The sequence below is a fragment of the Rattus norvegicus genome, chromosome 3, assembly GCF_036323735.1.
Source record: "Rattus norvegicus strain BN/NHsdMcwi chromosome 3, GRCr8, whole genome shotgun sequence".
In the NCBI taxonomy this organism is placed as follows: Eukaryota; Metazoa; Chordata; class Mammalia; order Rodentia; family Muridae; genus Rattus; species Rattus norvegicus.
The window spans coordinates 177,795,841-177,822,307 of record NC_086021.1 but is presented as its reverse complement, the minus strand read 5'-3'; the positions used below and the strand labels follow the sequence as shown (position 1 = coordinate 177,822,307).

The window sequence follows — 26,467 nt, the reverse complement described above, 5'->3', positions numbered from 1 at the left end:
CAGGGAGAGCAAGAAGCAGGAAGAGAAAGAGAGGACACAGAAAGAGGCCAGAAATTGGATCGTGTGCAGGGCACACGTGAGAGGGTTGTGTGGAACAGCCATGCCGCTAGAGCCATGGTCTCAGTGGTGGACATGTGGCTCTGTCAGCAGAGTGCTTTCGTAGCAAACATGAGGACCTGGGTTTGATCCCCAGCACCACATACAACAGATGTGGTGTGCACACCTGTGATCCCAGCACTTGGGAGTAGAGGAAAGAAGATTGGAGGTTCAGGGTCATCCTTAGCTATCGAGTGAGTTTGAGGGCAGCCTGAACTACATGGGATCTTATCTCTAAAACAGAAACTCTTTAATAAAAAGATGATGGCTGACTTGCTCTGGAAGGCATGCTGGGGACCAGATGGGGCACAGCAGTGGCCTCCTAACTGTGCCTCTCCCTTGGGTCATAGCCACACAGAGCAGGGGTTCCAGTCTGTTGGAACAGAACTTTGGTGCCAAGCTCATGGAATTGCTGGGTGATTGGAGTCATGCTAGTGACACCCCCCATAACTGGCTGGAATAGGGGTACACCCTTTGGGTGCTGCACCTTTTTAACGTCCTTTCCCTTGGGCTTGGGTGTCCAGGCAGGGGGACATTGTGTAGGATAGGAGGAGCCACCTCAGCTTGGCTCAGGCTGAGATCCTGATGTCTAACCACCTGCTCCAGCAGCAGGCTGAGGGTGGGGTGCCCTCCTTCCCCAAAGAAGGCCATCTGCTGAGCACCGCGCACAGAGCCCCCTGCCCAGCCATCTGCGAGCCTCTGAGAGGATCTCATTGTGGCTCACTGCAGGCGTGCACAAGCACTTTAGACTCTGCTCTTTGTCCTGTTGCAGCCCTGCCTCGTGGAGAGGGGCCCCCTCACAGATGTCTTTAAACCCCTTTGCAACGGTGGCCCTGAGGGGGAGGGGAAGGGGAGGGGCAGGGAAGGGAGAGGCAGGAGTTTGCCTCTGCCAACTCGATGCTCATTTTCAGATTTTCCCAGCAGGCCTAACTCTCCCCACCTTCAGCTTTCACTGGATGCCTGCCCTCAGCTCTGACAGGGCTCACACCGGTGTCCTCTCTCCACACCCTTCCTCTGCTGGGTGGGTGGTGTTGTAGCATCTTCCTCTCACCTTGACGGAGGTGGTTCTTGACTTCCCTATCATCTGGCTCTAAACATTTTTAGTCGCACTTGGACCGTGCTGCTAAATTTCTGTCAAAATAGATGGTGCCACTTTACACGCTAGCCCCCAACGTGTCCCATCTCTCCCCTTTCCGGCCAACACCAGATGACAGTCACCTTTGAGAGTGCGCTTGGTTGAGTGTTTTTGTACACACGTTGCTGCTTGTGTTTCTTCTATAATATGTTTTCCTCTTAGAGGGAGTGAGGGCTTTGCTTGGTGTATCTGGAAGATGGGGGAGGGGGAGGGGAAGGAAATTCCAGGGAGGAATTTCCTTTAAGGGGCCAAGTTTGGTAGATGTGCAGAACTGGACTAGAGAATGCGCCAGGAACTGAGGGAGGCGCATTTAGGTTTTCCACACAGACAGGAATGTTCTAGGTGTTTGTGGATGCTTCTAAGGCTAGAGGCACAAGAGATAAACTCCTGCCCCGTGACCCACCCGCCATTAGAGGGCGCTGCTTCCATAGGCCAGCCCTGCCCAGAGCTGTAGGTAGCCATAGAAACACTGTGTCTTCAATGTTCCTGGATGGGAAAAGTGTCCTCAAGCCTGCCGGATAGGCTTACAACCTGCCTCCCTCCCCTCTCTCCTCTCCCCCACTTCCTCCCTCCCTCCTCTCCTGCCTCTCCCCTCCCTCTCTCTCCCTCCCCCTCCCCCACTTCTCCCTGCCTCCCCCTCCCCCCTTTTCATTTGGGCATGATTTCTCCTTTCAGGCACGGTTGTGGGTGTCGTTCTCTACACTGGCAGAGAGCTGCGGAGTGTCATGAATACTTCCGATCCCAGAAGTAAGGTATGTGAGACTAGCATGTGCTGATCCACACAGTGGGGGGGGAAATGGTGGGGAGGGACTGAGTTCAAAATCTGCCTTTCACAAGCTGATTGTCAGATGTATGTGTGTGTGTGCGTGCGTGTGTGCGTGCGTGTGTGTGTGTGTGTGTGTGTGTGCTCTCGAGTGCCAGCACACAGCACATCTTTCATCTTGTTCTCCTCTTACACATGTGACCCTCCCAGTCTCCTTCTGTCTTTTCCGTCATTGTGTTGCAAGCTGGGTGTGAGTGCAAACCTGTCACCCCAGCGTTCCCAAGGTGGAAGGGGTAGATTGGGAGTTCAGGGCTATCACTGGCTAGAGAGCGTTCAAGGCCAACCTGTGTTATAAGGAGCAAGACTTTGTTTACAAAACAAAGCAGCATACTGTGAAAAGGTTTGCCGTATAGGTCTGTGCAAATGGATTATGTCCCCAGCCTCCAGTCAAGCTCACTCTTACACCTTTGCTGATTGAAGTCTGAGCCCTTTGCCGAGCCGTATTTTTATGACGTTATGGATTTGGGGTACTTGTTGCATTTTGAGACACATGATAGCAAACACAGACATTTCCTGTCGTTCGACTGGAACCCTGGGCTTTGTGCATGCTGGACCAGCACTCAGCAACCGAGTTATATCCCAGCCCCAGGCAGGCAGTTGTTACAGTGATGGCGTTCTCTAAGCTGGCTCACGGAAGTCAGACTTCCTCTCCATCTAGGCCATGGGTTGCACCATGATCCACTGCCTTTGCTTCCTCCCCAGATTGGCCTGTTCGACCTGGAGGTGAACTGCCTCACCAAGATCCTGTTTGGTGCGCTGGTGGTGGTGTCACTGGTCATGGTGGCTCTGCAGCACTTCGCCGGCCGCTGGTACCTGCAGATCATCCGCTTCCTGCTTCTGTTTTCCAACATCATTCCCATCAGGTGAGCTGGGGCAGGGCGGGCATCAGCACACTGAGCGTGGGCTGGGGACAGACAAGGCCCAAGCACTGTCACCCCTCAGGGTCTCACCTGTCCAAGGACCAGCAAGGTAGAGGAAAAGCTTCTCTTTCTGTGTTGAATGGCTGTGCGGCCTGTGAAGTCTTCTGCTTCTCTGTGGGGTTCTGACCGCATGTGCACACTCACGCATGCTGCCATCTGTGTGATTTAGAGATGTTCTGCTAACTCTTGCTCTCTCTTAACCCAGCTTGCGTGTGAACTTGGACATGGGCAAGATCGTGTACAGCTGGGTGATTCGCAGGGATTCCAAAATCCCCGGGACTGTGGTCCGTTCCAGCACAATCCCCGAGCAGCTGGGCAGGATCTCCTACTTGCTCACAGATAAGACAGGTGAATACCTTCTTAGGGGCAGCAGGAGCCGGGTGGGTGGGGTTCCAGTCAGCTAGCTCCTCCTTTTAGAGGTGGGAGAGGTGATGGCCGCTGTCTTCCCCCATCACTATTGGATGAAGAGGGAATGTTTGGTGCCAGCGGTGGACACCCGTGTGGTACAGCCGGCGTGTTCAGCAAGAAAACAAACTTAAAGGAGAAAGGCTTTATTTTGGTTCCTGGCTTTAGATGGCCCTGTCCCTGGACATCTGACTCCCCATCCATCTAGGTCTGTGGTGACACAAGGAAGCAGAGAGAAAGGATCCAGGCACAAGATAAACTTCCGCTTTGGTTTCTGTAGACTCTTTTATAGGCATCACCTGTCAATAGACAAGCTGATGGCCAATGAGCTGAGAGGCAGAAAATAGGAGGCGGGACACTGGCAGGAAGAGAGGATTCTGGGAAATAGAGAATAAGGAGACACAGGGAGAGATTGGAGAAACTAGAAGGAGATGCTGAGAAGACCTGAAGGAGGAAGTGGCCTTGGCTACTGAGGGAGAGGTAACTGTGGCATACGGAATAGTTTATATGGGTTAAATACGTTACAGGGCAGTCGGGAAGGAGCCAAAGCTTGTGGCCAAGCATTCATTAATAAATAATTCGTCTCAGAGTTGTCCTTCTGGGAGCAAGGCTGGGAAGGAAAAGTGGATTAATATTATTATTAATTACTGTTATTTTTACAGGCTTCATTTCTGTTTCTATGTCAGATGCTGACAAAAAGCAACTTAGGGGAGAAAGGGTTTGATCAGTTTACAGTTCCAGGTCACAGCCTCAGGCAGGGAAACCAAGGCGGGGACTTCCATGCAGCTAGTCATGGCACATCTAGTCAGGAGCAGAGAGAATACAGGCACACACGGGTATTCGTAGCGCTCAGCTGGCGTTCTTCTCCTTGCCTCGGGAATGGTGCTTCCCATAGTGAGTTGGTTCCTCCTGTGTCATTTAGTAATCAGTACAGTCCCCTCAGACATACCCATGGGCCATCCTGATCTAGACAGTTCCTTAGCAAGACTCTCTTCCCATGTGATTCTAGATTGTATGAAGTTGACAGAAGTATACCAGGTGGAGGACCCCCCTCCCCCACCCCAATTCAGTGTTAACCCAGCAGCGGCTAATCCATGGAGAAAGCGATAAAACTAGTGCCCTCCTGAGCCGTCACCCCTCCACAGTGCCACCAGCTGGGGACCACGCCCTCCACAGTCGAGCCTTTGGGGTTCTTTTATTCCTGACCCATAACACTCAAAGGCAGGACTCAGCAAGGAGAGAAATGGCAAGGCTTCAGGCTTGTCAGCACCAGGCCCCCAGAGCAGTGTCTGTGGGGCTGGCATGGGGGGTCACGTGTGTCTGCCCACCTATCAGTGTCTCTTCTGCTCGGCCCAGGCTGATGGGCCCAGTGTATGCCATACGCCACCACCCTCTTAATGCAGGGAACAGTCAAGCACCCTGGTTGACAGCCCCAGGGAGTGGGTACAGTCTTCTCCCCACGAAACTAGGATGTTCTTTTCAAAAGAAGAGTAGGTCCCTCTCCCGTCTCCTCTGTGAGGAAAGCACTTGACGCTGACTCTCAGAGAGAGGAGGGAATACACGTGCCTCTTGTGTCCTAGGGACCCTGACTCAGAACGAGATGGTGTTCAAGCGGTTGCACCTGGGTACGGTGGCCTACGGCCTGGACTCGATGGACGAAGTGCAGAGTCACATCTTCAGCATCTACACCCAGGTAAAGCTTTGCCCGTGGCCGTAGGTGTTAACTAACTGGCTTAGCCCAGACTAGCCACAACTCATTACCTGAACACGGATGCCCATGGTTGCCTCATCCGCGCATACACGCCCAAGTACTGGGATTACAGGGTCTGTACTTCCACATCCGGCTTATGTAGTGCTGGGGAATTGAACGCAGGACTTGGTATGTACTAGGCGAGCTCTCTACCCACTGAACTACAGGCTCAGATGACTTCCTATATATACATGTATGTTATGTATACATGTATGTATGTATGTATGTATGTTTGTTTTTGAGATAGGGTCTTACTATGTAGACCAGGCTGGCCTTGTGCTCAGAGATCTGCTTGCTCAGCCACTTTGCATATTTGAATGACTGCTGAGATAGACTTTATATACCAAAACATTCAACCATGTTGAAAGGTACCAATTCAGCAAGTTTTAGTAAACTTAGGAGTCACCAGAACTGGCGAATTGCGGCATGTCCGTTGTTCCTGGGGCCTTGTCCTGCTGGCTTGCTTTGTTTGTTTGTTTAGAAAGGGCCTCGCTGTAGCCCTGGGTGCCAGCAACTCTCAGTGTAGACCAGCCTATCCTTGAGGTTACTGTGGTCCCCCTGACGCTGCCTCCCCATCCCGCTGGTTTTGGTCTTGTTTCCTTCTTCTTGTGGGCTCTGGGAACCAGGCCACATGTGCTGAGCCTCCTCAGTCTTTAAGGGTGGCATTTGCAGCCCCAAACCAGATAATGCGAGTCAGAGTTGGAAGCCCTGGTTGTTGGCTGCACACCCGTTTGAGCAGGCGAACCCGGTGACCACGCAGGGCAGAGCAGGCACCGGAGCACAGCCGGATGAGGCTCGGTCTCTCCTTACTCTTGAGAGCTTTGGTGTGTAACCTGCCGGCCACAAGGCAGTGTTCACAAAGTGATACACGGGCCACGGAGAGGGAAGGCCAGTGTGTGTTTACCTGACAGCCCACCTCGAAAACTCACACAACACTGACCTCTCCCTAAGACTTGCAAGCCTGACCCTAAGACCTCCGTGGAATTTATCAGACGGGAGTTGGTCAGGTGCAGTCCTTGACTCGTCCTTCCTGCAGAAGGAGCCGGGATCCTACCTTTGTTTATCTTCTGCGCGTCCAGTTACAGGCGGAGGTTTACAAGCGCTCAGGTGAGCAGCGTAAAGAGTACGGTTGTAGCTAAGTGTGCCTCATAAAGAGAGTGGTGGTCTCAAACACCGTGGAAGGGAAACTCTAGATTATCACCACAAGGCCAAGCAAACAGAAGCAAACAGCCAGTTCATCAGGAGGTAAAACTCCTACAGGCTAGGGAGAGAGGAGGAAGTCCCCCGGCTTGATTATTAATACCGTTACAAAAACTGAACTATAATCTAAAACCTACACAATAACACTTTAAATTTTTTAAAAATGTTTATATATTTTTGGGGGTGGGGAGTGAGCACGTAGATGTCAAGGCTGATTTGCAGGCATTAGTTCGGTTCTCTGTCCACCATGAGGTCTAGGGATGGAACTCAGGTTGGCAGCCTTGGCGGCCTCTACCTTTACCCACTGAGCCACCTCACCAGCTCCTCCAATGTTTCAAGACACACATATTTTAAGTACATGCATACGTGTGTGTCCATGCATGCACGCACGCACGCACGCACACACACACGCACACATGCATGCACGCACGCACGCACGCACGCACACTGGTGTTTTTTGCCTTTCTCCATCCGTAGGATGATTGGAACTGGGGAGTTTTCTCCAGGTCAGAAAGAACTTTCGCCCATGCCTATGTGCTGTGTCTGTTTTTGTTTTTCCCTTGGTATTTTTAAAGCAAGAAGAAATGTGTGGGGGTTAAGGGGTCTGTGAGGCAGAGGCTTCCAATGAACACGGTCAGAGGAGTGAAACTCTTCCGTATGAGGGTGTGCAGCTGTTCTGACACACACACACACACACACACACACACACACGTATATATACACATAACACACCCACTGAAACACACACAATACACAAACATACGCACACATATACTCCCCATTCCCCACCCAAACATAAATCATAAACATATACACTAACATACTACACACACATACGTACCATATACACACATATACACTATACACATAACACACACACACACACACACACACACACACACACACACACACACACACACACTGTCGCGGCCACCAAGCCCGATGAGACCTGAGTTGCATCCCTGGGGTCCATGTGGTAGAGGGAGAGGATTACCGCCCACAAGCTGTTCTCTGACCTCCACACCCATGCTGTGGCATGCACCCTCATGCCTCCCTTCCCCTCACGGTCATTTCTTCCCTACCCTGAGACATCTTACCGGGAAGTGGAGAGGACATTGGTGTGGGAAGGTAGGAAATGGAGGTGGCCTGCATGGTCTGCCGCCTTCCATACCTTCTGATTGTGGGAGGACTGCTTCTCTGGTTGGGGCTGGCGGCCTCCGTGGGACTCCGGCTGTCCTGGTTCTCTTGGCCTGGCTTGGGAGGGTCTCCCAGAGCACAGCCCCCGACAGCTGGTAGTCATCCCTCTTCCCGAATTGTAGCAGAAGTGCTGACTCCGGTGCAGGATCTGCTGCGCCCACTGAGGTAGCCTCGCACCCTGAGATCTGATGAGTTTCCTCACTCAGCCCCTGCCCTGGCCTTCCCTGCTCACGCTCTCCAGCCCCAGAGGTTGCCTCACCAGAGGCTTCACTGTTGACTCTGATCTGAAGTAAATCCAGTCCAGGTGCCGAGGGCTGTGGGCAAAACTGAAAGTATGACTTGGCGGCAGCTCCGTGACACACATTGACTAGGACGTAAATTACAGACCGGTAGAGTGTCATCTCCAGCAGAGGGAGCGTCTCTGCAAACCTTCAGGCCCCCGGATAATTTTAAAGTTAAAACTCTTCATAATTAAAAGCACTCGGCTAATGAGCTGTAGAAGCTGGAGTTCTGATCCCTCACTCTAATTACTGTTACCACGCTGTGCCCTTTGACCTGGAAGTGCAACTGGTGTGCTCTTGACACCAGAGGTTAACAGAGCAGGAAGCCAGAGCGCTGTGAGTCTGCACAGTGACCAGAATAACTTAGTGATTGTCTAATTATCCAAGGAGTCTTAACAGCCACTACTAAAAATAGTATTAAAATTTAAATGGATGCCACCTTCTTGTTTTTTTGGGCCATGTGTTCTTGGTTTGGGCGAACCATGTGTCATAGGTGTTAAGCATCATGCATTGTAAAGTCTCACATGCCTTTTATCCTGCTGGGTGTACATGCTTTCAGTGGAACGTGGGATCCAGGAACCCCATAAGCGTTCCTAGCTTTCTGTTTAGCTGTTATGGGCAACCCTTGGTCCAGCATGGTGACTCTGAGCTGCTCAGTGCCACTGACTTAATATCTGTCTGTATGTGGTGTACATGTGTGTACATGTGCCAGGGCACATGTGTGGAGGTCACAGGACAATGGTTTAATATCTGTGTGAGGTATACATGTGTGTACATATGCCAGGGCACATGTTTGGAGGTCACAGGACAATGGTTTAATATCTGTGTGCAGTATACATGTGTGTACATGTGCCAGGGCACATGTGTGGAAGTCAGAGGACAGCCTTCAGGAATCTGCCCTCTGCTTTCTGTAGGTTCCTGGGGATCAAGCCTCTGTTGTCAAGCACCTTGACCCACTCAGCCATCTTGCTGGGCCTTAGTGTTTAGTTGTCCTAGAGGAGAATCGTGCTGAGAGCTCTCCCTGCCCCTGCCCTAGGGATTGTTTGTACACTTGTTATTTACATGAGATTGGGGCTAATGTAGCCCAGGCTAGCCTCCTTGAACTTGTGATTCTCTTATCTCTACTTCTTCAGTGATGGGAAGACAGGTGCATCACACCTCACTTTATGGGATGATGGGGATGGGACTGAGGGCTTCCAGACACCGTGTTGTGCCTGAGTGCAGAAGTAGATACTTTGTTTACTCATTCTTTTGGCAACACCAGTCCTGTCCTGTCCTGTTGGCTCTGGCTGCTGGGAATACAATGATGATGAACTCACACTGATAGCCTCTGTCCTTGGGGCTGGTGGATGACAAGACATGGAGACACAGGGGAATGGCAAGCATTGTCTGCTGTGAGGGGTGGATGGGGCTGAGAGCGTTAGGGCCTCTCTGAGTTTACCTGCAAATGCAGACCTGTGTGGTGGGACTGGGCAGGCCACTCTTGCAGAATTCCAGAGGGAACGGGATTGCAGGCAGAGGGTAGCAGAAGGGCAGAGGCTCCAAGGTAGGGAGAACTTTGTCAGTGTGAGTGGACCAGGGAGGGAAGATGGTGTTGGAGCCTGGAGAGATGGGCTTGGCCAGTCCGACGCTAAACCACGTGATGTGTGTGTGTGTTGACCTCAGCGTCTCCTTCAATTACTTCCCACCTTGCTTGGTTGCCTCGTTGTTTTGTACTGGGGATGAACCCAGGGTCCCAAGCATGGAGAAGCCAAGAGTCCTACGGGCTGAACAGCAGGAGGGGGACACTCACTACCAGTACCGTACCATGTCCAGACCCTTTGTCTCTCTGCTCCTCTCCACAGCCGTCCCAGGACCCACCGGCTCAGAAGGGCCCCACAGTCACCACCAAAGTCCGAAGGACCATGAGCAGCCGGGTCCACGAGGCCGTGAAGGCCATCGCGCTCTGCCACAACGTGACACCTGTGTATGAGTGCAACGGCGTGACCGACCAGGCGGAGGCTGAGAAGCAGTTTGAGGATTCCTGCCGTGTGTACCAGGCATCCAGCCCAGATGAGGTAACCCTGGCTGGGGAGGGTCTTAGCCACGCCATTTCCTTCCTCCCTGGACCGGAGGCACAAGTCTGTGTGGCCCTGACTATCTGCGTTCGCCCCAGGCCTGGCCTTCTCAATTCGGTCCCTCCTGCTCACAGCACTTGGCTTCTGACTACAGAACCGTTTCTGGTTTTGGAGACAGTGCCCCATGTAGCTTGAGCTTGGTGTGACCTCAAAGGTACCAAGGCTCTGTGGCCCATGGTGGCTGGGATATAGCACTGTGTAAACCTTTTCCGAGCCATAAGTCAAGGGAAACCCGGGATATCTCCCTTTGAGACCTGTCACTTTCTCCCTGGGGAAGACTCTTCTTACAATCTGTGTGGTGCCGTGTGTGGGGTAGCTCAACCCAGAAAGCCTTGCTTGTCCATGACCACTGATACTCAAAACAAGCGTGGGGACCCTGTGTAAGTGGAGGGGGTAGGCGGGGAGGCGGGGCCGGGCTCTGCTCCACTGTCGTGATGACATCATTGCTTCTGCAGCTCACTGGGTTCGGTCCTTTGCACCTCATCTTCTTTCAGGAACAGAATTGGGACCCTCTGGTGTTTGGGCTGTGAGAAGGGACGATATTTTGTTCTTGGTAGTTTGTGACTGGGGACCAGGACGATGTGTGGGCATGTGATGACGTTTGAGTTTGAGTTTGAGATACTGACACTCTGCATGGTGTCTGCTCTGCCAGCTGTGGAAGCCTCAGGTCCAGCCTGTCAGCCTCCGGTCTGCTGAGGGTCGCTGTGGGAGGGTGTTCTGAGGCGGTCCCGTCGTCTGTTCTTCTAAACGGGATTCACGCTGTCTTGTTTCTCCAAGTTTCTGATTTGAGTCTCTGGGAGCCCTCCACAGTCTGGGAGGACCTGATATCCACAAATGGAAACCAAGCCTAAGATCTGATGTCCGGTTTGGATCAGACATGGAGTCAAGATGTCTAAAGATAGGAGTAAATTCTCTTAGTAAAAAATGTGGGGCTGGGGATTTAGCTCAGTGGTAGAGCGCTTACCTAGGAAGCGCAAGGCCCTGGGTTTGGTCCCCAGCTCCGAAAAAAAGAACCAAAAAAAAAAAACAAAAACAAAAAATGTGTATGGCATTTGCCTGCATGCACGTCCACATCATATGTGTGTTCAATGCCCAAAGAGGCCAGAAGAGAGGGTTCCATGTCTCCTGGAACTGGAGTTACAGATGGTTCTGAGCGGCCACGTGAGTGCCGGGATTCGAACCTGGTTCAAGTTCTCTTAACCTGGGAGCCATTCCTTTCCCTCACTGAGGGTAGGATCTTGCAAGTTGAGAACTCACTTGCTTGAAATTACTTAAGTATAGAGACTTTGAGGAGTAGACAGGAACCTCAGACTTGAGGTTCAGCATGGTCCTTCTTAGGAACTAACGGTCAGCCAGGGTGACACCCAGGCAGTGTGGAACAGACCTGGCAGAAGCAGAACCGGGAGCCCCATGAGGAGCACACAGGTGGGCAGCGCTGCCTGGGATCCCTGGGAGAGCCAACTCAGGAATACACATGGGTTTGACTCTCCGGTTCTGCAAACCAGTATGCAGTCGGGAAACCATCCTTTGACCTTTGACCTCCCCTGAGCTAGTCTTGTGCGATCTGATCCATGACTCCTGGGGATACTTGTTGGGGTGCAGCTAACAGCCACCCCACAATTCTAAGCAAGCAGTAGGTACTTCACAGCACACTATCTGGCTGTCCCCTGCTGTTGGAGCAGAGCTACCATCTGATCTGTTAGCCACGATGTGGAACTCGAGGTTCCCATGGCGCAACCCTTTTACTTACTGAGAACTAAACTTGCCATTGGTTTGTCACTCTGTGCCACTTGCCCAATACGTTCCTTCCACTTTGCCGGCCAGCTTCCTGGACCGATCCCGTCAGGGCCTCCTCTCTTTTCTGATCTCGGTGGGACCTCCACTTGACAGCGCCCGAGCCACCACGGTACCAAGAACTGGGCGTAGGCCTGGGGGATTTAACAAAAGACAGAGACTCGGGTCATTCGTGCTACAAGAATGCCAAAGCATTACTGAAGTTCACGTAGTATATATACCCCAAGTTGGGTAAAACTCAGCAAGAACAGTGGAAAAACGACTTTACGCTCTCGGGACGAAAACAACCGCCCACTGGCCAAACAGCAAAGGCCAAGGTGTTTTTTTTCTTAAGAACCAAAGTTTCCACATGCATCAGCGAGGCTCAGCAGAGGGCAAACCCTGAGGGAGTGAGGGTCTGACAGTTAAGATTGGTTCCTCTTATTTTGAGTGGGCCACCAAGTGTCCACCAGATGACCCAGTGTCTCCTTTCCTAGTTTAACCAGTTACCAAGTCTACCCTCTCCAAAGACTTGTCCCCTTAAGACTAAGCTTTTTGAGAAGCTAGACACCTTTCTTCCTCACCACCGGGCTCTCATGCAGCCCAAGATTCCCTCAAGCGACTGGCCTTAAACCTCTGATCTTCCTGTCTGCTGAGATTATTACAGGCACGCCCACCATGCCTAGTTTATGAAGTGCCAGAGCTCAAGACCAAGGCTTCACACATTTGGGCGGGGCACACACTCTGCCAGCCCAGCCACCTCCAGCCCTGGAAAGCCCTTTGCCTTGTTGCCTGTGCCTTGCCAGCAGTGGAGTGGCTGTGAGTTTTAGCGTGGAGCTGTCACAGCCCGGCTCTGCAGGTCAGACAGGTGTCTGACAGGTCTCAGACATCAGATCAGTCTGAAGCGCAGCCACCCGGCTCCTGTCAGATCCTGTCGCCAGTGTACTTCCCTCCCGGCTGTAAGTGTAGTCAGGGCTCTCCAGGGGAGTGGAACTGGATACATTTATATAGAAAGGATTTGTTAGAATGGTCCAGCAGAACTGGATACATTTATAGGGAAAGGGGATTTGTTAGAATGGCTCCCAGGCTCCCATCCATTTAGTCCAGCTGGCTGTCTCCCCACTGATGGTCCAAGAACCCAGTAATTATTCAGTCCACAAGGCTGGTCTTCAGTAGATACTGGGACCCTGGAGATGTAGGCTTAAATGCAGGAAGCGATTTTTTTTCTCAGCTTCAGAGACCATCAACTTTCTAATCATGGCAGTGGGTCCCAGCGACACAGACTTACATGATTCGGGTAGGGCTTCTGACTGGCCTGGGGTTGTCATTCTCCCTTGGGCCTCCTGTGAGTCTGTTAAGGTAGATCTGGCCTGCCTGAGGCTCGGGGAGACTGGAATGGCCGCCAGGAGTTGAGTGCCCTGGACTTTTGACTCAGATAAGATATAGGTTGCCTCCTGGCCTGGCCCTTGCCACTTCTCCTTCACTTGTGGGCAGTTCCGTGGAGTTTTGGGAGTCTGTGTTCCTGGCTGGTGGACTGGTCCTCCCTGGCTCTGTCTTTGGGAGGCTGTGCCATGTGTGCAGTCATCATCAGGGTACCCGGGCTGTGCTTCCAGGCTGCCAGTAGACTCTCCTTGCAAGTCGAGATAGCCGCAAATGCTCCAGACGGTTGCACTCTCTTCCTTTCCCACCCCCACTAAAGACTAGAACTTGTCTCATGGACAGTGTAGCCAGCCAAAGAGCAGCCAGGGGTGCAGACCCCCCTCCCCCCCGGACACCCTGCCCTTTCTTGCCCATACAGGTAGCAGGCTTGGTTCAAAGCTTTCCTGAGATAACTGTGTGGTTATGGGGTTCAGGGCAGTGTCTGCCCCCATGTTCCCTCCTCCTTCGGTGTTCACATGCTGGGTGTCTGACCTTCCATGCCCTGTTATCTCCAGGTGGCTCTGGTCCAGTGGACAGAAAGCGTGGGACTGACGCTTGTGGGTCGAGACCAGTCCTCCATGCAGCTGAGGACCCCTGGTGACCAGATCCTGAATCTCACCATCCTGCAGGTCTTCCCGTTCACCTATGAGAGCAAGCGGATGGGCATCATCGTGCGGGTGAGTCCGGTCCTCAGCGTCCTCTTCCACCTCCCAGTGTGCATCGGGGGCCTTACATCTTGCTGGGGCCTCACCCAGGCTATCGAGGGAGTGTGATTCCCTGCTCAGGAAGAAAACGAGCCCTTTTGGTGGGCACAGCAGTTCAGCCAGCAGCCTACGGCGCGCCTGGCTGTGAAGCACCGATCGTGTACATATCAGGAGCTCTCAGTAAGACATTTCTCATTCTCAGTCATAAAAAAGTGCATTTTAAATTTATTTAACAAGTATGAGCAGGAGTCAGGGAAGAACATACTCTGTGTGTAACAGTCAGAGGACAACCTGGAGGAGTTGGATCCCAGGACTCAGGTTCATACCGTCAGGCTTTTAGCAGCAAGCCCCTTGACCCGCTGGGCCAGCTTGTTGGTCCTCATAGTTTTCCTTTGCTCACTGTCTGTGTATTCTTTTTTTTTTTTTCTTTTTTCTTTTTTTCGGAGCTGGGGACTGAACCCAGGGCCTTGCGCTTGCTAGGCAAGCGCTCTACCACTGAGCTAAATCCACAACCCCTGTCTGTGTATTCTGATATGTGGGAGTCTAGCATACTGCACATACGAAAAGCACGTCAAACTCCCAGTCCCTGTCTCTCCTCTCCCCTCCCTCCCTCTTCCTCTCTCTCCCTTCCCTTTGGAACTCAGGTCCTCTGGAAAGAGCAGGTGCTGTCCCCCCAGCCTGCCTCCCATATTTCATAGATAAAACTCAGTCGGGTTCACATCTGCGACTCAGGGCTTGGGAGGCCGAAGCGGGAGATCACGGTAGAGTTAAGACTAGTGTGCCATACAGGGCGAGACCCTGCCTCCCAATAACAAACGTGCAAGAAAACAATCACAGAGCATAGAATAACTGATAAAAGCATAACCATTGGGGCTGGGGAGATGGCTCAGCGGTTAAGAGCACTGACTGCTCTTCCAGAGGTCCTGAGTTCAAACCCCAGCAGCCACATGGTGGCTCACAACCATCTGTAATGGGATCTGATGCCCTCTTCTGGTGTGTCTGAAGACAGCGACAGTGTACTCACATACATAAAATAAATAAATCTTTAAAAAAAACCTCCATAATCATTTAAAAGCTGCTATAGTTTGAGAGAGAGAGAGAGAGAGAGAGAGAGAGAGAGAGAGAGAGAGAGAGAGAATACAGATTGGAGGGTCTGCTCAGTGGTTAAGAGCACTGTCCGTTCTTCCAGAGTCCCCAAGTTCAGCTCCCAGCACCCACATGGCAGCTCCAAGCATCTGGAACTCCAGTTCCAGGGATCCAGCGCCCTCTTCTGGCCTCTGAGCACATTGCATGCACATGTTGTACAGACATACATGATGGCAAAACACTCACAGATAAATATAAATAGATAGATAGATAAATCTTTTAAAAAGAATTAAACCCTGCAACTGTCAAGCTGCCTTACTGTTCTAGCTCCTTGCCACCACCAGTCTGCTTCCTGCTCCTGTGGATTTACCTGTTTTGTCCACTTCCTGCAAAAGGAATTGTGTAGTATATGGCCTTCTGCTTCCCCCTCCCCAACAGGTTTCAAGGTGCATTTATTTTATTGTGTATACCGGTCTTTCCTTTTTTGTGGCTGTGTAGTATTTCATTGTATGTCTGTAAGCGTTGACTCTTCTTTCCACAGAATATCCGTGACCAGCATGGGACATTTGCCTTAGATGTTAGGCTAGCTGAGGGACGATCCCCAAATGCTAAAGTGAACTTCACCTACACTTACTGCGCACAGCAGCCCTCAGGCGATTTTAGGCGTTTTTTTTTTTTTTTTTTTTTTTTAAGTGTCATTTTATTTTGACTACACACTGAACCAAGTGGGGAATCTTCTGCTCGTGGTGTGTTTTGTTGATGCACAAAGAATTCTGAAGCTTGTGGCCGGGGACTGGCTCAGTAGACGAAGTGCTCACTGTGCAGAGACATGAGTTTGATCCCCACAACCCCTGTGAAAAGGCTGGGTGTGGTAGTGTGCTCGAAGTCCCCGAGTGAGGGAGGCAGAGGCAGGTGCATCTCGGGGGTGGGGAGGTGGGGGTGGGGGGCTTGTGGCCAGGCGGCCATCAGCAGTGGGAGAGAGAGGCTGTCAGCATCCAGCAGGAGTGATGGCCATTAGGGTGGTTCTAACAGTGAGGCGGCACGGTAAGGGGAACAACAGTATAACAGTCACGGGTAGCGGCTAGGCAGGCCTGACGTAAGCTGACTGAGGTCTCACTTACCATAAGCTTACAGGTTAGTCGTGTGATTTGTGTTCAACAGAAGAGGAAACAGAGGCATAGAGAGCCTGAAGGAGAGCGCCCGAGTTCACACAGGGAGGTCATAGGTCAGAGTTCTGCCCCGGGCTGCCAGGCTCCCAAGTGTATGCTAGAGCTAGAAGGGACAGGAAGGACATGGAGAAGCCCATGGCCCTCGGTCCGAGTTGGGGTGCTGTGTTAACTGTGTGTGCTACCAGATTGCCCCACAGGTGAATTAAAGCACAACGCTTGTGTTCTCTGACAGGTCCCGAGGACCAGGAGGCTGGGTATAGCTTGCGGGGTAGGGGACTCCTCTGGTTTAGTGTCTCAAAGGCTGGGACAAGGCTCACTTACCCACTGCTTCAGTGGGCTGCAGTACGGGGCTTTCGTCCTTTGCTGACAGTTACACAGAGGGCCACCCTCCGCTACTGCTCTGTGGGCCTCTCCCTGGGTTAGCATCCCGTCAGCTGGCTTCACCTTATCGAGAGTGTGAGCAAGCCGGGAGCCACCCTCAGGAGCCATCTCAGAGGAGACGGGCCATCCCATTAGCCTTGCTCTCTTGACAAGAGCGAGTTGTGGGCCCAGCACATCTCCAGGGGGCTGGGGACGGGGCTGCTTCCGTCCAGGGACCATGACGATGCAGTGGCTCTGTGACCCGCTTCTCTGTAGACCCATTGACACGCCGTGGGTGTGCTCTGAAACGTCCTGTTTCATCTGAGCTGACTTAGATCCCAGATGCCACTTGGGACTTTATGACCCTGTGGGACACATGTCCTTGGGAAATGTCAGGCAGGGTGGCTCTCTCCCACATAGCTGCACAGCATAGCATAGCATAGGCCTGACTGCACCTGGCCTGACCCTTGGGGCTCCGGGACACGTCTGAGCTCGAGGATATCAGCCACTGAATGGTGGGTGTTTCCCGGAGTTAGTCAGCGCTGCCCACAGCTACTCTCACTTGGTTCCAGCCAGTATTTTTCAAGTTCTAAGGGCCGTGGACTCTGCCAAGGTCATTTGAGAGTTGACTCATCAGATAGTCCCCAACGGCCCACTCCAAGAACAAACAGAGCCGCACACACCGCCCTTCCTTTCACTGTGACGGAATCTCGTTCCCAGACATGTATCATACTCTGTGAGCAGTGGCCGTGTCCTCCCACGCAAGGTACAGAGTCCCGTTGGCTTCCCAAGTCTTGGCTTTTATTTGAGGATAGCACAGCCCTCACCCTGCCTAGATGTCATCACCGTCATCCTAATCAACACTCAGTTTTTAAAAGGCCTTCATTTCAGTCTTTTTCTTAAGCACATGAGTGTAGATACCAATATATGTTTGATCAAATTAACCTGTAGCTTTATCTCAAGCTAGCTCGCTGTCTCCTTACTAAAATGTGCGTGCATGCGTGTGTCTATGTGTCTATGTGTATGCACACAGTAGGCATTTTATTCTGCCATCAAGACACCTTTGCTGATTTTAATGTGTGTGTACATGGAGTTCTGATGGGAAGATACCCCTCTGTTTCATTTACTTCTTTTGATTTGTTTTTTAAATTACATGCGTGCATACGCATCTGTTCTAGATATTTTCTGTTTTTAAGAAGGTGTATTTTATTCTGCATGTGAGAGTGTTTTGCTCGCAATTACATAACGTATACAATGTGCCCGGTGCCCTCGGAGCTTATAAGAGGGTGGTGGAGTTACAGACAGCTGTGGGCCACCATGTGGGTGCCGGGAATCGAACCAGAGTTCTCTCCAAAAGCTGCAATATTCTTTGCTGTGGAGCCCTCTCTCCAGCCTGTGCGTTTTAGATTATTAACCGTGAATGTTCATTCTTTTAAAACTGCATGGCAGGGGTTGGGGATTTAGCTCAGTGGTAGAGCGCTTGCCTAGGAAGCGCAAGGCCCTGGGTTTGGTCCCCAGCTCCGAAAAAAAGAACCAAAAAAAAAAAAAAAAAAAAAAACCCAAAAACCAAAAAACAAAAAACAAAAAACTGCATGGCGTACCTGTGAAGGTCAGAGGACAGTTTGTGGGCATTGGTTTTCTCTTTCCACTGTGCAGGTCCTAGGGATCCAACTTGTCAGCCTTGGTAGCAAGTGTCTTTACCCACTGAATCATCTGGCTGGTCCCCACTTCTCCTTCTGAATAGGCTGTTTCTCATCTTTGGTTATCAATAATAATGCCAGGAGCATATATCTTCTCAAGGATGCCTTGGCGTTTGGAAAATACCTGCTAATGAGCTCATGTCTCACCCCCGCCTGCCTGTCCCTCCACTGCCGGCTTTGAGATGGCTTCTTTACTTTGTACTGACCATGCCATGCTTGCTTGCCTGGCAGTGCCTCTCGCTGTAGTGACATTTGCGACTTTTACAGCTGTCACAATCCAAGAATGGGGATGCTGCTGGCATCTAGTGGCACCTAGCTGTATGTGTGTGTCATACAGAACCTGAGAATCCATCTTCTTCTGTGCTGTAGTCACGGGCCTGTCACATACCTGTGACTGTCCCGTTGTATGCCCATGACTGTCCCGGTGCCTGCTGGACAGGTTCCATTCAGTTCCTTTGAGATGAAATCTCCTACTGGATCCCCGCCTGGCCTCACGGGCCCAGCAACCTTCCTGTGTCAGCCTCCCACCTCTCAGAACTGGGATTACAGGCGTGAGCCTCCAACTGTGTCTGGCTAATGTCATCTGCTTGTCCAGCCTCTCAGGCTGGTGTGAGAAGCTCACCGTGTGCTCACAGCCTGTTCCCACAGTCCCCCTTTCCTCCTCTGTCTGAGAGCATGCCTCCTGCGGGGTCAGGTAAGGTCAGGGAAGCCTGCTGCTCCTGGACTTTTCTGTACAGCTCTCAGAAGGAACTGGGTGTCCCTCACTGTACAAGATGTCCCGTTCAACTCCCTGCTTCCCTCGTGGAGTGGATCACCGCCAGAGGACACCATTGCCATTGAATCAATGAGGCCTGTAACCAGGTGCCAGATAGGCTACGAGGGGACAGGACAACATAACTTGAGCAGCCCACCTCTGTGTGTTTATGGTGTTGTCTCACCACAGTATGGGAACACGGTAAACTGGGCATGAACTGGGTGGGAGGGGATGACTCACACCGAGGAGATAATGTCTGGCGTATTTATATTGGACCGAATGGTGGAGCTGGCCAGAGCCCCTCTGGTAGAGGAAGCTGGGTGGGGGTGACCTTTCCTGCAGCTTTGGTGTTAAGCACCACTCTCAGGAAGGGGAAGGGATTAAAAACTCCTGACGCTGCTTTCATGTTCTCTTGGCCTGCGGGCTATCCTTCCTGGGCAGAGCGTGCAGTTGACCGTACACAAAGTGTAGATGCCTCTGCTTGGCTGGAGGAAGAGAGTGAATCCGGGTGTTGCTCTGATAGCTGGACTGTGGTTAAAGGGCACTCCAAGATTCTTTTTTTTTCTTCCTTTCATAGATGTATTTATTTTATATGAGTACATTGTCCCTGCCTTTAGACACACCAGAAGAGGGCATCAGACCTCATTGCAGATGTCTGTGAGTCACCACATGGTTGCTGGGAATTGAACTCAGGACCTCTGGAAGAGCAGCCAGTGCTCTTAACCACTGAGCCATCTCTCCAGCCCCTGTTGGTTTTTTTTTTTTTTTTTTTTTTTAAAAGGGGGAGCCTTACCCTTAGCTAACTTCGGGGAGCCCATCTTCTTTGTGAATGTGCTCACGTGTGCACACATGTGCGTGCACTCATGTGGAGGCCGTGGACTGGTGCCCGTTACCGGCCTCATTTGCCCTCTACCTCGTTTTTGAGACAGGTTCTCTCAGTGAACTTGGACCTCATCATTCATCATCATCATCTCGCTCAGAAGGACTGGCCGGCAAGCAGCAGGACTGTCTGCCTTCCTAGTGTGGGACTGCAGCCCCAAGTCCTCATGGCTGGCCTGCCTGCCTTCCTTCTTTTCTTCCTTCCTTCCTTCCTTCCTTCCTTCCTTCCTTCCTTCCTTCCTTCCTTCCTTCCTTTCTTTCTTTCTTTCTTTCTTTCTTTCTTTCTTTCTTTCTTTCTTTCTTTCACATCTATTGTGGGGATCCGAATTCAGGTCTTTGTGGTTGTAGCAAGCCCTTCACCCACAGGGTCTCTCCTGAGCTCCTGTGATTCAGTCAGAGGCAACTTTGCAGGCAACACTGTGGGGCTTTCCCGTGTAGTAAGACGTGCACAAGGTGTTGGTACGTGCTCTCTTCACGGCCAGTGTCCCTGCCTTCTGCCCTCCAGCATTCCTGAGAGCCGGCACCTTGACCTCAGCTGCTGAAGTGTGGAAAGATGATGGCGTTCTTCGTCCTGCAGCCATCCTGGGTATTCTGGGATGTGGGCGGCACCCAGGGCCTCTCTGCAGCCTACCCACAGAGCTGTGGCAGATGATGGTGTCTGTCCCATCTCGACTGTCGTGAATCTGGGTGTGAGCCCAAGTGTTTGATGCCTGTCAAGGCTTAGAGTCAGGGGAACCAAGATATGAGAGGGCATTGTCCTTCTCATGCCGGGCTCTGTGGTGTGTCCAGTCTGTGACCTGTGGGCACAGGAGTCCAGGATAGCCAGGAATGGGACCTGACGCATCCTCGATGACAGTCTCAGGGTGGAAAGATTGGATGTCTCCCCAGGGGACATTTCCTGGTGTTTGGAGAGATGTGTTGTCACGAGGAGCCACTCCTGGATGCTGCTGGTGGAGGCCCCATCCCTGCCTACCATCCTGCTAGGTCCAGGGTGACCCCCGAAAGCGAACTGTGCTGAGCTGTGCAGGACCCGGATCTGTGTATTCTGTCTTCCTATTGTTTATGGAGCACAGTCCGTCCCCGCCGAGCTACACAGCCCACGGGTACAATTGAAACAAGCCTCTGCGTGCGTGCGTGTGGGTAGTTCTAGTCGGCAACAGCTTCCCAAACAGAGTCTGGGCTCTCTTTGATCTTGCTTTATCACTTAGCCATTTTCCAAATGCTCCCAGCTGAGCTTGCGTCTGCCTTCTGTGGCCTTTGCCCCACCCCCGAGCGAGCTACCCCTCCCGCCCTCTTGATGTTTTATCTTTGGCCAAGTGTAAAAGCTCTGGGATGCTGGGGAGACATCGGTTTCTCTTCCAGAGGACACGAGTTCAATCCCCAGCACCCACATGTAGGTCAGAACCGTCCGTAATTCCAGTCCCAGGGGACCCAGTGTGCCCTTCTGGTCTCCAAGGACACCAGGCATAGATGTAGTACTCAGACATACACCCATGCATACAAAATCAGTAAATTAAAAATATGTATTAAAAAAAAAACAAGCAAAAACCATCTAAAAGTATGGGGCTCTTTAAAGCGACGTGCGTACCGCCTGTCACAGAAAGCGAACGAGACCCGGGGGACTGGTGTCCCCCCCCACCCCCCCCCGCAAGCTCCTCACTTCCTGTCCCTCTTTTCAGGATGAGTCCACAGGGGAGATCACCTTCTACATGAAGGGAGCGGACGTCGTCATGGCTGGCATTGTTCAGTACAATGACTGGCTGGAGGAGGAGGTGAGTTGAGGAAGGGTCTTGGGAGCCTGTATTGTGGAAGCTGAACCTTACAGGGGCCAGTGAGGGGGTCTTTGCAGCACTGCCTCCCTTGGATGTTAGCAGGTTAACCCTCAGCTTCAGGCAAGCGCTCACACCCACCCTCAGCTTCAGGCAAGCGCTCACACCCACCCTCAGCTTCAGGCAAGCGCTCACACCCACCCTCAGCTTCAGGCAAGCGCTCACACCCATCCTGGGGGATTGCAGACAAGATGCCCACAGGGCCAGGAGGGGCACCCTGATGAACGGCAGGCCCAGCTGTGTCTCCCATGGGGCTGCACTTTATCATGGTCAGCCCGTCTGACGTGTGCTGTGGCACCGTGTTTGGGGTTGCACGCAGGAGCAGTGGCAGCCAGCCAGCCAGCCAGCCATGCTTATGTGTAACCATACAGCGTGGATCCTGGCTTTGAACACACCGTGCTGACCACAGAAAACCCATGCATGTACAAGGCTCAGTCTCCCATTGCCCTTCCAAGCTGGAAGCTTGGCTCTGGGGACTACAGCTCTAGGGGAAAGAAGGCAGTGATCGACTTCCCCAGAGCAGTCTCTGACCTGAGCCTCAGCACAGCTCCCGGCTGATCACCGTCTCTTTGCAGTGTGGCAACATGGCCCGGGAGGGACTGCGTGTGCTGGTGGTGGCCAAGAAGTCCCTCACAGAAGAGCAGTACCAAGACTTTGAAGTAAGTGGCTCTCGAGACCTTCGCCTTGCATCCCCGACCCGCCTCCTTAGTCCCCTCTCCTAGGGACACAGCTTCTCGCTCTGCCACTCCGGCCTCCTGGTCTTTGTGAACACACCAGCTTCCCCGTTAGCTCGGGGCCTTTGCACACGCCGTTAGCTCCACATGGGGCCCCCTTCTTCACTTTATCCGTCACTTCCCGCTCATCTCTCGTGCGACCAGCCTGTGTCAGAAGGCTTGAAAGCAGATCACCTGACCTTCACTTCCCGCCCTGCCGCTGTCTCATTACTGTTTGGAGACAGGGTTTTGCTTATAGCCCAGGCTGGCCTGGGATGCTCCCACCTCAGCTTCCCGAGGGTCGAGACGACTGATTTGAACCATGAGACACCCGACTACTTTTGAGCTATAAAATAAGCAGGTTGAGACTGTCCTCTGATAGAGCTCTGATTCTGTCCTGCTGTTGTTTCTCTCGTCCCAGCAGAAGGACCTCGCCTGGCTAACGCCTGTGTCCCTGGTACCTGGCCCACAGAGACACTCATGAGTGCCAGGGCGTGGGCACTTTAGGGATAGGTTTCTAGGTTCTTTTGCCCATCCCCAGCAGTTGGCTTGTCCCTGTCCCTCAAGTGTGTTTGGAAGGCATCGGATATCGGGTGTCTTCCATGCATACATGCTGCGACTGCTCACGCAGCCCCGTGAAGGGAGGCTGGGCTTCCCTTTGGCTTCACAGATAAAGGGAGTGAGCAGGTCAGGTTGGGGGGGGGGGGTCTGTCATCTTCAGGAGACTGGTGATCACCTCTTAGAGGCCCAGCTGACCCCAGGGTGGTGCTGCCCGAAGTGATGCAGCCTCCCCCTCTCCATTCCCCAGGCGCGCTACGTCCAGGCCAAGTTGAGCGTACATGACCGCTCTCTGAAGGTGGCCACGGTGATCGAGAGCCTGGAGATGGAGATGGAGCTGCTGTGCCTGACGGGCGTGGAGGACCAGCTGCAGGCCGACGTCAGGCCCACGCTGGAGACGCTGCGCAATGCCGGCATCAAGGTAGGGCTGCCCGTAACACAGAGCTCGGCAGGCAGTGACCCGGCAGCAGAGCAAAAACTTTGCGAGACTTTGAGAGCCAAAAGCCGGTCATTGGTACCGCACGCCTGGTACCTCAGCCCGTGGGAGTAAGTGGTAGGATCTCAAGTTCAGGGCCAGCCTGGGATAAATCAAAGAAATGAAAGAAGAGGTGGAAGGCGGGAGGGGAAACCAGAGCGCCCCACCGCTGATGGCCTGGCTTGGGGGAATGTCTTAGCTTTTCCTGGCTGCCTCCCCGCAGGACCTCTCCCTGAAGGTCAGGGGCACCTGTCTCCTAGTCCCTCGAGCAGCCTTGTATCCACTGCACAGTGTGATTCAACTGAATGACCGGCTAGTGGCTGGCTGTTGCTCTGGCCCAATGTGAAAGGGACGCCCAGCCCGCAAGAGCAGAGAAACTTCTGTATTAAGCTGCTAAGGGTGGAAACAATCCAGACAACTATTCCGCAGGGCCAGTAGAGGGCGTCTGAGGACCTGTGAGCCCTTGAGGGAGTGCCTGAGAGTGCACTTGATTCTGAAGGTCCAGGTCATTTTCAGAGGACCTATGTAGCCCAGGCTGACCTCAAACTCATGACCCTCCCTGTTTCTCCTGAGTGCTGGGATTGTACCTGTGTGTCTGTTTTTTATGCGGTCCTGGGGATGGACCTCACTAGGCAAGCACTCAACCCAGTGAGCCCCAGCTCCAGCCTGTGTGTGCGTGTGTGTGTGTGTGTGTGTGTGTGTGTGTGTGTGTGTGGTGTGTAATATGTGCATATGAGTGTGGCATGTGTGTCTGCATGCACGTGTGCATGTATGTGTGTTGTGTGTGTGTATGTGCATGTGTGAGTGTGGTGTGTGTGTCTGTGTGTGATTGTGTGTGTGTGTATGTGTGTGTGTGTCTGTGTGTGATTGTGTGTGTGTGTATGTGTGTGTGTGTGTGTGTGTGTGTGTGTGTGTGTGTGTGTGGTGCATGTACCCATGAGTATGTAGACTCAGAGGGGAGGACTGAGGCATTTTTCCTCAGTCAGTTCCCACCTTACTCTCTTGAGACAGGGTCTCTCACTGACCCTGGAGGCAGACTGCCTGCCAGCAAGCCCAGGGACCCTCCTGTCTCTGCCACTCCCCTGAGCCCAGCACTGTGGTTCTAGGCATGCAGGGCTATACACAGCTTCCTCTGTGGTGCTGACACAGCAGACGCTCTTACCTGCCTTTCCTGTCAGTAGACACAGCATAGATGGATGAAGCTACTACCTCTGGCCACAGAGGAAACTCTCTGTAAAGTTTAGGTGCTCTAACAGGACCAGAGCACGGCACTTAAGCTGTGTTCTTACACAGTCGATTAGTAAGCGCCACACATGACGGATGGCAGTAAATGTGCCCACTGTAGCACTAGTGCCCATTAGGGTGTGCTGGATCCTGACATCACACTGGCTCCTGTGCCACTCAGTGACAGGAGGGTTTCAGCTCCATTGTAATCTTATGGGGTCACTGTCATTTGGGGGTCCCAGATGTCACTGACCGCTCCTACATAGGACCCCGGTTCAGTTCCTAACAACCACATAGCAGTTTAACTTCAATCCCAGGGGACTCTGTGCCCTCTTCTGGCCTCTGGGGGCACCAGGCACTCATAGTTCAAAGGCCTACACACATGCAAAACACTCATACACATAAATAAAAGTAAATCTTCAAAAGAACAGGGACGGGCGAGGAGATGGTGGTCCCACAGTAGCAAGCAGACACCGGGTGGTGGGCTGGCCTCACACCGTGCGTGTGTGCATGCGTGGTTGTCGTCTGTCTGTCTGTCTCCCTGTGGATGAGCACCTATGCACCAGCTTGCAAGCTTTTTGTAAGGAAGTGACCAGCAGGACCAGTCGGGACCAGAGGGAGGTAGGTAGGGACCTAAGACCATGAGCCTCCCTCTGGATCCCTCCTGTCTTCCCATGACAGACAGGCTCTGTGGGGGCACAGATAGTCCGTTCTTCCAGAACGTAATCCCTCTGGTCATCCCTCACTGCTCACGCTCTTCCCGGCACCAAGCCAGGCGCTGTGTAGCAGGTCACTTCAGTTGTTTTGCTCTTTGAGGTAGTCTCTTGAGATGCAGCCCAGGTTGGTCTTGAACTCACAACCCTCCTGCCTCTGTCCTGACTGCTGGGTTTACAGACATTTTACCAGTGCGTCTACTGCCAATAGTTTACTTTTATTTTGTTTGGTTTTGTTTTTGAGGGAGTGGATGTTCTTGATATGTAGCCTAGGCTAGCCCTAAATTCATAGCAATCCTCCTGCCTCAGCTTCCTGAGTGCTAGGATGATAGTTGTGCCCCCCCCCCCCAACTCCATTCCAACTGGCTCTTTCTCCGTCAATCAGCTTTGCTCCACTACCCGTATCCCCCCAACCCTGTGGTGGGCTGTCCCTGGGTGTTTGGTGGTCTTGGGAGCCTTACTGCCCCAAGGGACAGGCCAGCTTCAGAGCCCCAACCCTCAGGACGTTTTGCCTGCTGTGATCTCAGGTTTGGATGCTAACAGGGGACAAGCTGGAGACAGCCACGTGCACAGCCAAGAACGCACATCTGGTGACCAGAAACCAAGACATCCATGTTTTCCGACTGGTAAAGCATTGTGCTGGGGCCCTGCGGGGTGATGTTTGTGTTTGTCCTGTAACCTGGAGTGAGCCTCTAGAGGGAGGAGGGACAGCCACTGGGGCCCTCGGATGGTTGTGTAGGTCACCGAAGGGCTAGGGGACCCAGGCAAGCTCCATCCCTTCAGCTAGCGCTGTGGAATTCCCACCACGCAGCTTTGAACTCTGCCGTGCTCTGACCCTGTTCAGTGGTTGTGCTCTGCCTTGGGGACCAGAAGAAAGTTAGGTCCCAGACTTGCTTTTGGTATTGCCAGTAGCCAAGCACACCAGCCAAAGCCTGTAGCAGCATCTGTGGTAAAAAGCGATATAGGGGCTGGAGAGATGGCTCAGCGGTTAAGAGCACTGACTGCTCTTCCAAAGGTCCTGATTCCCAGCAACCACATGGTGGCTCACAAACCATCTGTAATGAGATCTGATGCCCTCTTCTGGTGTGTCTGAATTCAGCTACAGTGTACTTACATATAATAAATAAATGGTTTAAAAAAAAAGTGATACAGATGCCTGGGCCCCAGGGCTGCTCTGGTTGAACAAC

General features: G+C 52.5%; 1 protein-coding gene across 6 annotated transcripts in view; it reads left to right on the top strand.

Moving 5' to 3' along the window:
- Atp9a (ATPase phospholipid transporting 9A (putative)) overlaps nt 1-26,467 on the top strand; it is a 107,229-nt gene that overhangs the window by 64,124 nt on the left and 16,638 nt on the right. For all 6 annotated transcript variants that reach the window (NM_001427018.1, XM_039106727.2, NM_001427017.1 and 3 more), the window contains exons 10-19: nt 1,907-1,983; nt 2,757-2,917; nt 3,180-3,322; nt 4,960-5,072; nt 9,652-9,864; nt 13,632-13,793; nt 21,448-21,540; nt 22,173-22,256; nt 23,119-23,289; nt 25,808-25,906. In NM_001427018.1, the coding sequence (NP_001413947.1) occupies nt 1,907-1,983; nt 2,757-2,917; nt 3,180-3,322; nt 4,960-5,072; nt 9,652-9,864; nt 13,632-13,793; nt 21,448-21,540; nt 22,173-22,256; nt 23,119-23,289; nt 25,808-25,906 (1,316 nt within the window). The remainder of the gene's footprint in view (nt 1-1,906; nt 1,984-2,756; nt 2,918-3,179; nt 3,323-4,959; nt 5,073-9,651; nt 9,865-13,631; nt 13,794-21,447; nt 21,541-22,172; nt 22,257-23,118; nt 23,290-25,807; nt 25,907-26,467) is intronic.